Source organism: Vigna unguiculata, chromosome 1 (assembly GCF_037176805.1).
Source record: "Vigna unguiculata cultivar grain cowpea cultivar isolate G323 ecotype 2 chromosome 1, ASM3717680v1, whole genome shotgun sequence".
NCBI classification, from domain to species: domain Eukaryota; kingdom Viridiplantae; phylum Streptophyta; class Magnoliopsida; order Fabales; family Fabaceae; genus Vigna; species Vigna unguiculata.
In genome coordinates this window covers 35,293,718-35,312,120 of record NC_140792.1, presented here as the reverse complement: position 1 = coordinate 35,312,120, position 18,403 = coordinate 35,293,718, and the positions used below count along the sequence as shown (strand labels likewise).

General features: G+C 32.3%; 2 protein-coding genes across 2 annotated transcripts; both read left to right on the top strand.

The window, feature by feature from the left end:
- The first annotated feature begins 894 nt into the window (after window positions 1–894).
- Window positions 895–2,262, top strand: LOC114190726 (uncharacterized). Its single transcript, XM_028079716.2, has one exon. The coding sequence runs from the start codon at window positions 903–905 to the stop codon at window positions 2,034–2,036; it is 1,134 nt and encodes a 377-aa protein (XP_027935517.2). The 5' UTR covers window positions 895–902; the 3' UTR covers window positions 2,037–2,262.
- Window positions 2,263–11,444: 9,182 nt separating this feature from the next.
- LOC146888905 (uncharacterized) lies at window positions 11,445–13,291 on the top strand. The gene has a single exon (XM_085665485.1). The coding sequence runs from the start codon at window positions 12,555–12,557 to the stop codon at window positions 13,137–13,139; it is 585 nt and encodes a 194-aa protein (XP_085521611.1). The 5' UTR covers window positions 11,445–12,554; the 3' UTR covers window positions 13,140–13,291.
- The last annotated feature ends 5,112 nt before the right edge of the window (window positions 13,292–18,403 follow it).

The window sequence follows — 18,403 nt, the reverse complement described above, 5'->3', positions numbered from 1 at the left end:
TGAAACTAAATATTTATAGGTATTTATTTTAATACAAAAATTTTATCAGGTTTTTATCTTCTCCCACGCGCATGAACTAACCCCTAAACGGAATCTCTGCCGGCACACTTTAGAGCAAACCACAGCCATTGACGGCCAAAAAAAGGGCCTGGAAAATCAAATTGCCGCTTGCGAAGCCGCCGTCCCGAACTAGATCGCCGCCGTCGCGAGCCACCTACGCGAACACAACCAGATCGGTGTTGCGAGCCACCTCCGCTGCGACGAAACCAGAGCCAGCAGATGTCTCGTGAAACCAGGCTGCCACGACGAACCACCACACGTTCACGAAGCCACGCGTTGCAGAACCACTGCGAATCAGATCGACGACGAGGGCACTTTCTGACGCGAAATCCCCATCACTGCGGCGCCGGCCACCACGCAGCCACCTGCGACGAAAAAAGCTGCCCGGAGAAGACGCGAAACCAGACGCGAACACACCTACATTGCGAGAATCCTCCACCTCCGTTCCAAACAGAACCGCAGGCCACCGTGACAGAAATCGATGTCGATTGCGCCAATGCGACAGCCACCACGGTACCTGCAAAAAACCAGACCAGACAGACCCTCGCGAAGCAACCCACCGTCGACGAGAACGCAACTTCAAGAAAGGGTTCAGTCTTCTTCATCGTGATTTGGCCGTGCTCAATGAAGAAGAAGGGTTTGAAATCCAAGCGAGAGACGAAAGGTTAAAGAAATTGGGGATTTAGGGTTCTTCGAAACCCTTGAGAATCAGATTTGGGGATTATCTTGATTAGGGCTGCCAACGTTTGGTGACTTCAAATTGGAAATAGACAACCTAAAAAATACGTTGTTTTTTGGTTGATTCTAAACAAAGCATTCATTCATCTACGATCACAGAACTAATGCAGTCTCTCAAGTCACACCATGCTGTTTCATCTTCTCTTTTCAATCAATTCTCTTATCAGTCTATGACATTCTTCCTCTCTTTCTCAACCAAAAGCCGTTGCCTACACTTCAACGAAACCACTTCAATAATTGATTACCTGAATTCCGACTTGCAGTTCTCCAGAACCCAATCCCTTTATGTCTCCAAACGTGTTTCAGGGTGCAGATTCCCTCAAAACCCCTTATCAGTGCTCACTTTCTTCAAACAAATAGGCTTTTCCCAAAGCCAGGTTCTCTCCCTGATTCGTCAAAGACCCCAGATACTGTTTACAAATGTTGAGAAAATCTTGAGACCCAAAATTCAACTCTTTCAGATGTCTGGATTCCAGGGTTACGAGTTATGCAGCTTCATTTCAAAGAATCCCTCCATTTTGACTCATAGCTTGAAGAAAACATTGGTCCCCTCAGTTGAAGCTATTAGGAAAATTGTCTACGACCAGAAAGATTTTATTCTTGTTTTGCACAGATGTGGCTGGATACTCCCAAAGTACAAAAGAATTATGGAGAATGTCGTCTTCTTGGAGAGTTGTGGCATTCTTGGGACTCATCTTTCATTGCTACTCAAACTTCATCCAAGGCTTTTCGTTGCACAGCGGTCTACTATTGAAAACAATGTTTCTCGAGCTGTAGACTTGGGTTTCCGTGAAAATTCAAGAATGCTTGTCTATGCAATTCATACATTAAGTTGTTTGAGCGATAAAACATTTGAGAGAAAGTTGAAACTAATTAATTGTTTTGGTTTTTCGAAGGATGAGGGCCTGCAAATGTTCAAGAGAACTCCGACTTTGTTTAGAACATCAGAGAAGAAGTTGAAAGTTGGAATGAAATTCTTCTTGCATACAGTTATGCTGCCCAAGTCAGTCCTTATTCACCAGCCTAAGATTTTAATGTACAGCATGGAGGATCGCGTGCTTCCTCGATATAAAGTCTTCCAACTGTTGAAATCAAAAAATCTCTGCAAGAAAGTCCCCAGTTATATTCATGTGTTGTGCTTGTCTGAGGAGATGTTCTTGGACAAGTATATATCACAGTTCAGAGAAAATGCAGAGGAGTTATTAGTAGCATACAAGGGTCATTATCTGGAGGCATAACCATACCTTCAATTCTGTTTTTTCACTCTTCCACAGGGTTCTAATACTGAAATTATTTAGATAGTGTTGTGCATAACCATGGAATGTCTCATTGTAGTAATGAAGATGGCTCGTTTATTGTATCTGTTTATTGATTATGCATCTTTCTTTCCCATGGTAATTTGGTGGTCATAAGAACCTTGGAAGATCCACACGAAAATAAGCAATCCACTTTGACTGCTCCTTTAAAGAGGTATGCAGAGTATACTTTTCTTGATCTTGTTGACTTGTTCCCCAGCTGGGATATGCTCCAACGTTGAATTGTAAAATTAGCCTGTATTCATCTTCCAGCACCCTTGCTTAGGTTTTAAATCGCTGAGCATTAATTAGACTGTTTCTATGTTGTGAATTATGTAAGTTAATTTGATTAGTCAAATTTGTATGTGCCTAAGTAGGATTGATATCGAGTTTCCTTTTACTCCCTTCCACCTTCTACTATTAAGAGAGAAAAAATCAAGAAGAACGTGGGTTGCATTAGTAAATCTTAGGTGGTACTTGAAAGTTGAAACCATTGAGACATTATTATGCTGCTTTATTGTCAACGTTTAAGACTGCTTTTTTTTAATGGCTTTTCAATGAGGGACTAAAGGTATGCATCACTGCTTTCACTTGTTTATCACTGGAATATATTTGGTAGTATTTGAACTAAGCTAAAAAATGCCAAAATATAATCCCTTCAACTGCAGCTGCAACAAATCTTCTTACAATCTCTTTCCCTTACAAGATGGACCATTCTTTGCTGTGACAGTTTCATCTTGTCACCTTGCAGTGGCCCTCCAGCCCCGTCTTATGATTTCCTGACTCAACAGCTAAACCTGAAAACAATCAAAGAAGAGTTCATATTTTGTATATTAATTCTGATGCATTATCTTTGAAGGTCCGTCTCATGATATTTTGTATCACTCTTCTGCAGGGTTGTTATATTATAATAGATAAATATTACAAGAGACAACATATGTGTATAAGGACACACATTAAAAGAAATAATTATCTATTTATTTTAAAAATCAAATAATTTTAAAAATAATCTTTAGAAATACATATCGTGGGTTAAATCGATTCAATATAGAATTCGAGCATTTTAGAGATTTGTGTGAAGATTTTAAATTTAAAAAACTAATAATACTATTTACGAACTAAAATAATAATTTATTAGATATTAAAGGTTAGAGTTGAAATATATTTTTATTTTTACGGTAAATCAGTTTAATAATAAATCAAATGAATAAAATAATTATTCAGAGAAGTAATACTTTAAACATAATATATTCTTTAATAATTTATTAAATGACCAACTAATTATAAATTCTAAAATTATAAATTTAATATAATAATAAAACAAAAAAAAAAGTATTACTTCTCTAAATATAGGGAGCCCATTAACTATAATACAGTATCATTCGCAAGAAATTTTTTTTCTTCTAGTCTCTAAAATACGCCATTTCAAAGTATAGTTTATTGTTAACTCTACTTGGTTACATAGTGAACTAATTTTCAAGTCTTTTATTAATGGTGGTAAATTCAAAACCCCATTACCATTATGAAAAAGCAGATAAGTTCTTGCATGTGATTGTTAGGTGTAATAAAGTAGTTTCGAACCTTAGTGTAGTCAAAGTTCTCTCTAATAACAACCGTCCCACCTTAAAAAAACACTTACGGGAATCATAAAAGCTGGTCCAGTATTTTGAATTTGAGTCAAAATAACTGGTTCTAGAAGTGTCAAGTTTGGTACATAATGGTTTGTTTTCTAAAAGATGGTGGTAGTGACATAAATCAGCGGTGGAACCGGGAAGAGTAAATGGTATAAGAAAGAAGAAATCTTTGGCGTGAGTTGAAAATTAGAACTTTGTTTCTTTCGAGCTGCATGACTTGGACTCGCTTTCCCCCCCTCTCTTTCTGTCTTTTGTGAAAGAACATGACAACGTTAAACTATCTATTAACTGAGATAAATGTGGAAGCAATACTCAACCAGCAACGTTAGATTGAGATAAATTTAACTACGGTTGATACACTACACCATGAACATGCAAAAATAAAATTCCAGAAACATATTCGTTTTAATGTTTGGTATGGTAGGAGCCACTTACATTCTGGCTCTCTGATCGTAATTTAAAATTCAACAAGTGCGATGAGTTGTTTAATTTCCACATAAAGACACACGAATAATAATTACCCATAACCACATAAGCATCTTATATATATGGGAATGACGTGATTCTTGCAAGCTGCAACTGAAACTTTTGTTTATTTCGCCAATTCTGAAGAAGGGTCCTCTTGGAATCTGATACCATCTAGCTGCTCCATGGAAAACTCTCATGTTTGTGAGGGTGGGAGAGGAAGATACTGATTTTTGATGAAAGAGATAAATGTTTATGTTTATTTTTTTTGCTTTTTATTATGATAATAACAGATAATTAAAACAGCAGTATACAATACTAACCATAGAATTATCAAGTACTTAAAGAAAATCTCTTCCTTTTATTTTATTTCCTTGAAAAGATTAGGACTAAGCCGTCAACTTTGGCCATGGTTCAATGTTACTGTATATACATCAGTACTTGGTTGTTTTGGAGTTTGACACCATTATATTCCGTGGAAAATTAGAAAAAGCTCTTCTTAATCGCTGTTCAGAATCTTAACTGGATAGCTCCTACGAAAAACAATTAGTCCTCATACACATACCTATTCAAAACATGTCACTATTTCTTTCTTATTTTAGTTCATAATCTTCCATTTACACCCTCATAACACACTATAAAACAAGTTACACCAACTCAACTTATAATCATTTGAGCTTAACCAAGTTTGTCGAGAAACCATATACCTTGCATCGAACACTTTTCAAACCAACCTGCATCATGGAACAGGAACTCATCCAGTTCAAAGGTTCATGGAAAGGCAACAAGAGTTGCTTCAAGTGAAGCTGGATATGATCCAAGGATGAGGTGGCGTGCTGCTAATCCAGCAGTAGAGACCACTCGCGCTTGGAAGGGACAACATGGTCGTGCGGCGAACTCAGATAACACCTCACTTGATAACGATGAAACTTTCAACAGTTTCATTCGACGTGCCAAGGGTAAACTTAGAACCGTGTCCCACATCGGTCGGGAGCAGAGCAACGTTACACCTGTACCACTACGAGATGATGACGAGGCTAATGCTAGGGATAACCTAAACGACCAGTTTTCGAATTTTATCAAGAGTTCGAAGAAGAAGTTGAGAAATACATCAAGCATGAGGAAGCATGGTTCCTTCAACAGACGGTGACCATTGATAAACCAGGGAACCTCAAAAGAGAGTGATTTGACATGTGGGTCCATCCAATATTCTGTTATATACTGCATGAAAATAAGATCCTAAGCCATGCAAGCATTATTATACTTTACATTTTTTTCTATTTCAAGCACAGTAAATGTGAAATGTTTATTTGGGGGGAATAATTTCGACTGGTTTATTGTTTGTTTGTAAGAAATTAATATACATTGATGTTTTGTCTTTAATGAAAGGTTTCTGATTAATCTGTAGTATTTTTATTGAAAGAATAATTAATATCAGTTTAATTTAGAACATCACAACAAAACAAGGTTGTCCTAAACTAATTCGGTATACATCTCTGAGGCCAAGTGTCACAAAAATCTCATTATTACAATCGAAAAATTAAACCCTCGTACGTTGTGTCCTCTTTGTGGGCGACATATAGAGCAGGTAGAACATTCCATCATTAAGCATTAAGCAGGCATGGAATCTTGAATCTTACCTTAACCCAACTCTTTCAATGATGATATATATGATTTGAATGTTATACCGAACTCGCTCGTTTCTTGTTTTCATTGGCTTGTCTTTACGAGCATTTCTTTAAAAGAAACATGATTCATGTGCGTGTTACTATACCTATTGATGCGTTTGGCATCTCAAGTAGTAATTATTTAATATTACAAAGTTTTCATTTTCCTAAAGCATGTTGTTTTAAATCTGTACATTGATAACTGTCGCTGTCCAGATTATAATATTGAATCCATGCAGTTTTTTCTGTGAAACTACAGTAAAAGCACTCAATTGTCATGTGCATGCTGTTCTTAGCATACAATGGGTTTAATTGAAATCACTACGTAGGGTACATATCTTTCTCAGGAAAAAAAAATATAGTTTTAAGGGAGGGTTCATTCTCCTTGAATTGTCTTCATTTAATTGACTTTGGGAGGTTGTGTTTTGCACTAAAATCTTCTATAATTAAATTTGTGCTAAATTTCCTTGGTTGACAGACACAAACCATGATATGTGAGTTCTGGTGCGTGATTATTAATGTTGTCTGTAACTCCAAATTTGTCCAATCTTACGACGATGTTTGGATGTTCAGACTAAGAAGTTGTCTTATGCTTAGTCTGATGCAACAATTTGTTTCATTAGTCTGATTCATATAGTTTACAATCAGGAATTCCGATGATTTAAGGTAGTTAATTAAGCCAGTAGTTTACAAAAGTTCATCTGAAAAATGTATTATTATGCAAGTAAAACTCAACCACTAGCATTACATTGAAACAATTAACAAGATTTAAGATTAAACTTATTTGCATTATTAGATTAAGGATGGTTGGTATGAGAAATCATCGACAATCACTAGAGACAAATAAGTACTGAATTTTTGGGGACTCCACGTCCTTTTTAACACACAGATTAATTAAGAATCAGGATTCGGCTTGAGATTTTTGCACTGCAATATTCTGCGGTCAAAAATGAAACTCTAGAAATATTACAAAGCAGATTCTTTTTGTTTTCTGGTATTGTAGTTCAATAAGTGCGATGAGTTGTTTAATTTGCACTAGAAAGACACGAATATTAACTCCATTAGGGTAATGGAACCACATACGCATCCTACGTGGAACACTCGCATGATGTGATTCTTGCAAGCTGCAACCGCACTTTGTTTATTTCGCCAATTCTGAACTATTGCTGTAGGAATCTGATACCATCTACCAGTTCCTTCGGAAACTTCCATGTCACTCACGCCTAACATAACTATACCGAGGGAGTTTTTTTATGGTCATTTCATTAAGTAAACAAGCCATTCACATCCAATGTATGAATGTTAAGGGTAACTACACGACATACAATGTTACAAGCTATGATGCTATAGCATTAGTACTTTGTTTACTTTTGAGTTTAGCACCATTATATTCCGTGGAAAATTAGAAAATGCTGTTCCTAATTGCTGTTGGGAATCTTAACTAGGCAACAATTGGTTCCCACAAAAGGTTACAGTTAAAAACGTGTTTCTTCTATGTTTCTTTCCTTCTTTCTAGATTCCTAATTTACACAGTAAAACAATTTTATACATATATATATATATATGGCCATGCCCTTCTTTCAAGTTACACTCAACTAAAATCTTCTGAGCTTAACCAGGAGTTTGAGAACCATATACAGCATCAAACACTTCCCAAAACTAAACCTGCACCATATCCATGGGGAATAAGACCTCATCAAATTCAAAGGTTCATGACCAGGTAATAACAAGGGTTGTTTCTACCGAACCTGGCTATGGAATGGGGAGGTCTTCTGCTAAACCCAAGGCAGACACCCTAGGCACTTGGAAGGGACAACATGGTAGTAGGGTTTACTCAGATGACACCCCACTCGATAACGATGAAGCTTTCAACACTTTCATTCGACATGCCAAGTATAAAATCAGGACCTTGTCCCACATCGGTCGGGAGCAGAGCAACGTTGCACCTGCACCATCGTCTGATGATGACGAAGCCAATGGTAGGGATAACCAAAACAACGAGTTTTCAGATTTCATTCAGAGTGCAAAGAAGAAGTTGAGAAGCACATCAAGCAAGAGAAGGAATGGTTCCTTCAAGAGAGGCTAATTAATGTGTTCATGCTGCTAACTTAACGTGGTGATTCCAATATTTGTTATTGAGTATTAAGTGCTATATGCATTCAAAACAGTTACATGGTCTTTTTTTGTTATTCGATATGTTTTGTTGAAAGTGTGAGGGAATAATTTTATTGGATGATTATTGCAGATTTGTGTTACAAAGATTGAAGTTTTAACATTGATTTATATTTACCATGTGTAAGTTAATCAGCAGCACAGTGTACTCCCTTACATGGAATCTTGAATCTGACCTTGTGATGATTTGTGTTCTACCTCGTCATTCGATTTCACTTGCTTTGTCTACCGTTCTTAAGGAAGGTTTTAAAACATGCTTTAGAAAGGACACAGTAAGAATTACCTTTTTTTTTCTTCAATTTATCGACAAAACATTTTTTTAAAAAGGAAAAGATCCTTCTCATGATGAATGGAAAAGGATATACCAGATTCTTTTTCCCTTGGATCTCTTTCTAATTGACATTTTCAAAATTGTTGGCGTTTTTGCTATTTTGACTATTAAGAAAGGTAAAAGATAAAGAGAGCAGTACTAGCTTCAACTGAAAAGCGAATTCACCTTAATGAAGGAAACAATCAACAACATAAAGATCACGACTGATTTTTTAATACTTCGTTTCTCAATATTTTGTTCTATGCATATGTCATTAATGAATATGATTGCGAGGATGTTTGATGGTCTAGGAATTCTGATATTAAATGAAATCTGAATTAATAATTATTAATATTATTTTATTTTATTTAAAAGATAAAAATATTCATAAATATTATACAATATATTTTATTTAATATTCATCAATAAAAATTAAAAATAATTAAATAATTATACTTTATATTGTTATAAATTAAAATATAATCAGACATAAAAAATTATTAACAGAAAAATCAACAAAAAGTTAATATTAAACGTAAGAAAATAATTAAGATATTAATTTAAGATTTAATTAAATTTTTAAAATGTTTATTTTTATTATTTAGATATTTCAAAAGATACTTTTATTTTTATAAAATATATTATATATATTTATATTATTTTAATTAATAAAATTAATTATTTCAGTTTTCAATTTAAAAATAATAGAATCAATAATAATTATTTTTTAACTAATATCCTTATAGTACGTGTTATTATTCTCCGTAATTTTTTATTCGAAAACTTTCCTTTTCCGTTGGTGTATTACTATTTTCTTCGAGAATCAAGCCTAAAATCTCAAAGTTAGAGTACCTTCGTGACTAGTGGTGAGAAAGGACAATCACCTGCATAAATTTTTTATTTAGAAATCTACAATTCCAATTTTATTTTTTTTTTATTGTGGATACATTTTAGAATATACAAAATAAAAAATACATTTTAATCTGCATAATCGAAAATATAGATGTATTTCAGGTGACATAATTAATAAAAGATACAAATATATTATACATTGTCCAATCACAATATAAAGATTTGTGTTTCTGCAGAAAACAAACAAGATAAGTTAGGCACGAGAGTCACCTTACCCATGTAGTCCGCTATCTCCTCAGTTGGCCTCTTCCCGGTCGATACATGTCGGATTGGATTCAGAAAGGGTTACCTGCAGAAGGGACTCCGAAGCTTAAGTGAGTCAAAACTCTCAAAAATGTCAAATATGTGATTAATGAATACGTACCCTTAATTCGTGGGGTCCATGCGTATTTATAGAGCATTAATGATGTCTGGTTATCCCGTGGGCCAGACCTTGACTTTGGGCTCTAGCTTGGGCAGTGAGTGGGCCTGGGCCTTAATCCAGGCCCTTAAGGCCTATTGAACGCGAGGGCTTCCATTTTACTAAGTTTTCAATGGCGGTATGATCCGTTTACTTCCAGACTTGTCGGATGTCGTCCTTGGCCGCACACTGTCCTGGATTGGCCATTTTGTTGTTACTTTAGCTTTTATTCAGTTATGAGTCTGAGTCCATGCCAACCCGAGTCGTGTACTTAGGTTGTTTCTGGCATGTATATGAGGGTTGTCATGTATATGGTTAAGTTGACCGGGTCCGGTACAATCTGTATTCTAAATTCTATATTTTAGAATATAAAATATAATTCCCAATACAAAATTTATGAGGTGTAGAAAGAAATGTATGGTGATGCATGAACCATATAAAAAAAACAATATGTTTTATGGATGCACGGTTGATAAAGAATTTGCACTACAATAAATTTTTTATTAATAATTAATTTTAGTGGCAAAAATAATTAGTCATTTAGATATTAATTTATAAATTAAAAATTATTGGTAACTAAAATAATTTCAAATAAATTATAATTAGTTTCTAAATTGATAACTAAAATAGTTTTTATTATGAATTGATGTCTAAATTGGTCACTAACATTAACTATCAAGATTTTAACTACCAAAAAAATTGATTTTTAAATTGCTCACTAATATTAGCTAACAATTTTGGCTACCAAAAAAATCGATCTCTAAACATATTTTTTGTCACTAAAATTAATCATTATTTGAGAGTTTTCTTATACGGTTGAATCTTGAATTTTTGTTTTATTAATAAACCATAAAAAATTATATAAAACTTAAAACATCATATTTTCGATCCAAGCTCCAAGAAAAAAATGTTTATATATTATCTTTCTTATTTATTTCTAATTAATGAGATTCTAACTCGCATTTCGGCCCTTAACAATATGATCCTTACTTTAACATTTCACTCCAATGTATTATTTGACATTTTTAGGGGGGTGTTTGTTCTCTGGGATGAAAGAAACATTACTGGATGTAGAATAATATGATCCAGCTCTCGTATAAGAAAGAAGGTTAACTTTTAAAAAAAAAAAAGCACAATTGAAAAACAAAAGATCACGTTAAGTTTATGTCAATAATTTTATTTTAAAATCTCATTAAGTTAACAAAGAATATATAGTAAAAGGGTAATAAATTTAAATCATATTGATTAATGATGGTGCATTTCTTTTTTAGGGTCATAGACAAATGATTTTTAAATACGACGAATTGATATTCGTTTTCTTTAAGCAATTCCCTGATGACCCACCCCAATGGTATATGATCATATTAGAGCTACAGCATATTCCATTTGCTGGCACAAATCTTTTTTTTTTTTTCTCCAATACCTATCCATAAAAGAACTTAAATATCTCTTAATTTAAAACTTCGAACACTTTTATTGATATGCATTTATACAGAACTGCATATGAAATTTGAAAATGTACCCGTACTGTGTAGTTAGGAATTTATACAAAAGCTTATTTCGTGTTGTATAATGCATGCATGCATAACCGCAGAACTTATATGTTGTCGTATCAATAAAAGATGCTCACTTCATAAAGTTGTTACTCTTGTCACCATTTCTTTTAGTAATGTCCCACCAAACCATTGAAGGATACATAGCTTAAATAAGTTACACGTTTCATGAAGTTGATGTAAAGTAAATTATATGCATACAAACATAGGACTTGCGTTGGCTTTTATGCACAACAATTGTTCAAGAGCAAAAGAAAAATGAAGCAATATATATAATATTAAAGATTCCTTGTCTCGATATTTTGTTGTGCGGGACAGTATCATTCTCTGGTACTAATTTCAACAATTGTGAGTTGTTTTCCACGACAAAACCAATATTATTTTTCCTCTCAAAAACAGTGCATAAATGTGATTCTTGCATTGCTATTGCAATTGCTACTGCGCTTTTGTTTATTTATATCCAATTCTACAAGTCTCTCTTGAATCTGATACCAAGTGCCACTTTCTGAACCCTCCTGCTTCTTTTTCTCTTTTCTTCCTGTTCCTGCAGAGGGACAAATAAGATAAGTTAGGCACGAGCGTCACCTTACCATGTAGTCCGTTATCTCCTTAGTTGGCCTCTTCCCATTCGATACATGCCGGCTTGAACCCGGGAGGGGTTACCTGCAGAAGAATCTCCGAAGCTTAAGTAAGTCAAAGCTCTCAAGAGTCAAATCAGCAATTAATGATTGCGTACCTTTAAATGATGGGGTCCACGTGTATTTATAGACATTAATGACGTTTGACCATTTCATGGGCTGGGCCTTGACCTGGGCTCTAGCTTGGGCCTCAGCTTGGGCCATGAGTGGACCTGGTCCTAAAACAGGTTCCAGAGGTGTATTGAAGTGGGTTAACCTTCTAGGCAAGTAGTCGGTTTTGGCCGGCTACCTGCCTGGATGACTAGTGCTGGTTGTGTCCGGGTACTAGATGGTATGTGGTTTTAACGTGTGTACTGTTTACTTAATTGGGTTTGGCTAGGTACAGTACACTTCCTAATCAGTAAAATGTAGCAGCAATTCCATAACGTGACTCTCTAGTTTTGAGTGTAGTAAGGAACTACACAAGGAATTGGTCCCTGCCATCACATCTCGTTGAAAACTCTATCGATCATAGCTGTTACGAATCTACCCAGGTGGCTTCTTCAAAGGATCTTTTTATCTCTTTTTTGGTTATCCAAATCATGTTCACACCACTGTCATACACACACATCTCTAAGCAGTATTATATAACAAGCCTTCAGAAGGTATTGCATGATGCACTATAACCTTCTTAGTTTAGATTTGAAGCTATTTTGAACTTGGCACTTTCCATGGAAAACAACACCAACTCACGCTCCTCTATATGCTGGAAAATCCGTCGAGCACTTGCAACCAATCCTGCTTTCAAAGCCATTCATCGCATCAAACACTTTTACCCCACTCATGCAAATTCTCCATCTTTACCACTCTCTACTCATTTCCCTCAGAATAGAAAGGCCAAGAATACGCAAGGAGAAGGAACAATCCCCATAACGTTTGATAACTCAACCCCCACATTACAAGTTTCTGCCAAGGTTGAACCTGTTCGAGGATCAAAAGTTGGCCATTTGAAGGAACAGCAACAAGGTAAGAAAACCCTAGATATCAATGACACTTTCTCTGAGTACATTGAACGTGCTAAGTACAGAATCAGAAGCGTCTCAAACGTGGGTAGGGGGCAGAGTAAATCTTCAGCGGTTGAGGATAATAACAGGTTAGAAAACCATAAAGACCATCTTTCAGATTTTATTCAGCATGCTAAGAAGATGAGAACTACGTCAAGCGTTGGAAACACTGGTTCATTGAAAAGAGGGTATCTAAGAGTTAAGATGGTGAACATATATATATATATAGGGATATCCATCATTAAGAAATAATGTTTTTGTTACTTTATGTTGTTCAATGTGTTCGTTGGGTGGAGTGGATTAGGGTTTGCAAAAACATATTTAATTTCTTTATACCGTATATCTTATTGAAATTGGAGAGTGTGTAGTACCTATCTTAAGGAGAATCATTTTTTATTTAATCATTTCTACCATGATTACTTATGTTAAGTTCCTGACATTTAGCTTGATCCTCCATAATATATATGGAAAATATATTTAATTATGTAAATACTTTTTATGTTTTAAATTAATTAGTATCTTTAATTAATTAAATAAATATTAAATTAATTAAAGATACTCCCAATTTAATAAATATCACTCGATTAAGAAAGTCATAGTAAAAGATTTTCTCAAAAACATTCTAAAACTTTTTGCGAGAGAGGCTTGTCGGTTTCTTTTCCTTTTTGGGCCTTTGGCCCTTTTGACACTACAACAACCAAAAAAAATAGCAAACTCTCATAGAGAACAAAATTGCTTAAGCAATTTATAGACACTATTCAAATTTTAAAATAATGAGTTTGTGAAATTATATATATATATATATATATATATATATATATATTATATTACTCAAATTTTGTATTCCTATTTTAATATGAAACTTAGATTTGTACATAGATTCCCAGTATTATTCCAATAAAATATAAGAGGAAAAATATCATCTAAAAAAATATCAATTGCACTTCTTCGAATAAAAAGGGTCATCTTATAACCCATGTCTCCATATCTTGGTTTGAAGGAAAAACGTACATAATTTAAATAAGAGAAATGATAGGTTGAGACCCACATTTGACCACTTTTTTTACCACCTTAAAATTAACTTGTAACTCAAGATAAATTAACTTGTAACCTATGAAGGTGGTAAAAAAAGTGGTCAAATGTGGGTGTCAACCTATCATTTCTCTTTAAATAAATCACAATTGACGAGACTTATTTAAAAGTAAACTTGTCTTTAAATTAAACAGGCAAGATGCATTTATTTCTAAATTTATAATTTTTTTATAGATATATTATATCTTCGGTGTATGAATGTTTCAAAACTACTTTACTAAGTTCAATTTTATTTTTCTATGAAGTGGTTATTGTTTTTATCAAAACTATAATTTTTCTACTTTTATTGTGGACATTGTTTTGAGTTCACATCATTTTGGTCCTAATTCAATAGAAAATAGGCAAGAACAAACTCTCATACTTATATAGGGTGAAGAAGACGACTTCAGATTCTCTGTTAGGTTATTTTTGGAGTTTTTCTCTGCTGAATATTAAAAATATAAGATTTTATAATTTTTTTTAATATTTTTGAAATATTAAAATAAGTATTGTCTTAAAGGCACGATATAAAAAAAATAAGAGAAAAATTCAATAAAAAATTCAAATTTGATTTTTTTAAAAGCTAAATTATTTGGTTTACATTCACTTTTGTTTCTCATCAAAAGATTTTATTTATTTAATTTGTTTCATGCATATAAAAGCCTACAGTGGAGAGAAAAGACTGAAATTTCAAACAATATAAAAAGGTATCACTATACTTTTTAGATCAATTATGAGTTATAAGTAGTCAAAAAAACCTAAGATTTGAAAGCTATATATCATTTTACACTGTCCTCCTTTTTGTGTGGATGCAGATATGCTTCAATGTCATGTTTGAAGTTCTGACATATAGGGCTTTGACATATGTAATATACCTTATGTAGTAGTTAGCATTAATAAGTTAGGTACTCCAAATAATACTTTTTCAAAAAAATAAAAATACAACTATATATCTCTACAATAAAAACTATAAAAGAAGGAATAACATGTTTATCTAAAAAATAACAAGTCGCTATCTTACTTTATTTTACACCTTTTCATTATTTTTACTTAAAAAGGAAATATAATATTTATTTAAAAATTATTAAGATAAATATATTTTTCCCTTTTTCTTTTATCTAACTATTAAACCATTTTATCACTCTTTTTTGTATGTGTGTATCCACATTACAAAATTAAAATTAAAATCTTGCTTAGAGGCTATTAAGTTATTTATTTTATTCTATAGTTTGAAATGTCAATATCAAAATATAAGAAATTCATCTGAATTCAATTAAACTTTGTCTAGATATTTCTTTCACAATAAATGTGAAGGGTTACTGGATGACCCCGTGAAGGATTTGGAAAAGGAGTTCTTACATCAAAATGTAGAAAATTTCTAGAAAGGAGACTCAACTATACTTTACTGTTTATTGAATAATTTATATATTTTAAGAACTATAATTATAAAGTAAGTAATTAAAGAGGTATATATTAGTATAAAAGATAATTATTGGTAACAATTAGTATCTTGACTAGCTAGAAAAAGGGAAAGTAAAAGAAATGGTGAAATATTATTAGAAAGAGATAAACAATGATTGGGTTATGAAATTAGTTGTTACCTTTTGGTGCGTGTAAAGCTTTTATGATTTCTTTTTCTCATGAGAAGCATGTTGTTAGGAGTGAAAGTATGGTTGAAAGTATAGATAGGACTTTATGCATGAATGGTTGTGACTAACTCAGAAGGCATCTTTTGTGGCACTTGCAATGCTCATCCCATAAAGGCTTAATGGTGCCTTTCTTTACACCTAACTTGGATGGTCCATATGGGATTTTTATCAAACATCTTCTATTCATTTCTCCACTTTATTCTCTCTGTCTGTAATGGCAACTTCCCAAATTAGTTACCACAAAACACATGCATATTCAAGTCAATGCCTCTATGATTACTAGATCACTTTCTTCATAAACATAGGAAATTTAAAATAAAATTTTAAATTAAATATGTTCCGACCCGACCCGACCCAAGTCGTCCGACAATATCATTAGGAAACACCACCGCGTTTCCAGGGTATTGTCCGCGTTGGAGTGTGAAACTCTGTCACGATTTGGTATTAAAAAGCGTTTCGGAGAATAAAGGAGTATTTAAATTGCACTTAACCTTGACTCCTAAACAACATGAAACTTATTGGGTGCACCGGAACAAAATATATTTTTCATCTACAAATTATATTAAAAAAAATATCTTTTATTCTTAAATTAAACATGTATTCTATTTCGTTCTTACGTTTTATGAAAATTATTTAAAATATCTTTTTTAATAAACGATAGTGTGAAATGGTAGATTTTATCATTTGTTAAAAAAAATGTTTTACATGAATTTTGTAAAATATATACATATTTAATTTGAGAACATGATATAATTCTTAAAAGGAATTTTGGGACGAAAAATATATTTGATCTAAAAATGTTTGTCCGAATCTATCTATGAGAGAATGTTGAAAACTAAAGGTTATAAAATTAGAAAAGGTTTTCTAGATTCCTTCTCTGGTTTGATTTCAAAACAGAATAGAGGTTCTTTTTACAATATTATCATTGGGAAATGGAACTCATGTTCGTTTGGTATATGTATAAGGAAAAGTTCAAGTATACTTTTTTGTTTTGGTAAAGTTGTCATTGAAAAAAATGGCAACTCATTATTTGGGCGTTTCAAAGTATAATATCGTTTTCTCGGGGAGTTACATTTCTGTGAAAGTTATGTTCAGAAATATTATTTTTCGTCCACATATTCGTTAGGTTGTAGTAATTTTAGAAAAAAAAAATGAAGCTGAGATAATAAAATTTAAAAAAATGGGAAACAATAAAGTGATAGTTAATCTAAACTCTCATTCGTATTGGAATATAAGATACCACTATTTCAAAGTTTTATGCAAAATAAAGGTTTTGCATTACTAGTTATGTTTATTATAAATATGTACTCATCATGAAAATATGATATATCCAAATTAAATTTTCTAGATATATTTTTGCGATCAAGTTAAATCAAGGTTTAACTATATTTTAATTGTTATACTTTAATGCAAAATTAAAATTGGTATATGTTTTAAACTATGATACAATTTGATTTCTAAAATTTAAAAATAATTAATAGTGTGTTTGGTTTGGTGTTGATCTGATTTATAAATTGTTTTAAATAAAAAATTTACCTTAGTTATACAATGAAGGTGTTTAAAAAATTCTATATGAATAAGTTATATCATTTTTTCATTTCAATCATGAGATTGTTAGATGTTGATAAATGTCCTTTTAAACCTCATAATGATCAAAAACTTTTTGGTCAAGAAATATCATATTTCATATTTTAATGTTATAAGAGTATTAATATATTTTTCTTATTAACCATACACATTCTTTGATCAGTAGACACCAAGAGAAGTGTTATGAAATTTATGGTTATAAAATTTATGGATTGTCTATTGAGTTGGTGTTGATGATATTTATATTAAATTTGTAATTCTTGAGTTGTACTCTTTGGGATGTCTTCTGTACTTATAAATAGAGACTTTTCTCCCTTGATAATATACAGAAGAAAAATAATAATTGAAATTTCAATAATAAATGATTATTCCAATTTAGGAAAGATCACTCTAAAATTGCTTGGTGGTTGACATTTGAACCTTCGACATATATCTGCACTCTTCATTTTCCATTTTTGTTCTTTTTCATATTCTTTATATCTTAATTTTTCAAATTACCATTATTACCATGAGAAGCTAAACTACCTAATTTTATGATGTAATTATTTGGAATTATCTTCATTATCTAATTAATATCATTTTAGTGTTTTAGAATTTTAAAAACAATGACATACCAGAGACCAATTCAATAATTATTGAAAGAATTGAGGTTGTTACAAAATTTACATCAGATGAGATGATGAGATTAAATCAAATTATAATATACAAAAAGGTAAATTTTATCGTATAAGTCAGATTGTAGGGTTAAATTAAATTTAAATTCTTTTTAAGATAATAAAAAAATCATCCATAACTTATCCTAACAATTTATTCAAATTTGTATTACTTGTCAAGTTACCTCTTAATCTTATGCTCATCGCATTCTTAACACAAGGAATGTGTTGAAAAAATTTTATCAACTATCTATTCAGTCGATTTTATAAGATTATGCTAAATTTAAATTTTACGTTCTTAAAGAAAATAATAACTCATGAAACAAATAGTTTTAGTCATCCAAAATAAAAACTTGCTTTTGTCCATGTCATTTCTTCAATATATTTTCATATTTTGTTTACAATGTCAAAAGTTTTTCCATTTTTGTCCTGGAAAAATTATTTTTGTGTTGATTATTACTATTTATTATCATTTTTAAGTGATTATGTTAATAATTTAATAGGATTAACATACATATTTCCAATTTTTTACTTTTAAAAATAATTATCAATAAAA

Bases quoted from the DNA above. Each gene is read 5' to 3' on its own strand.
- LOC114190726 (XM_028079716.2), top strand. From the start codon at position 903: ATGCAGTCTCTCAAGTCACACCATGCTGTTTCATCTTCTCTTTTCAAT.
- LOC146888905 (XM_085665485.1), top strand. From the start codon at position 12,555: ATGGAAAACAACACCAACTCACGCTCCTCTATATGCTGGAAAATCCGT.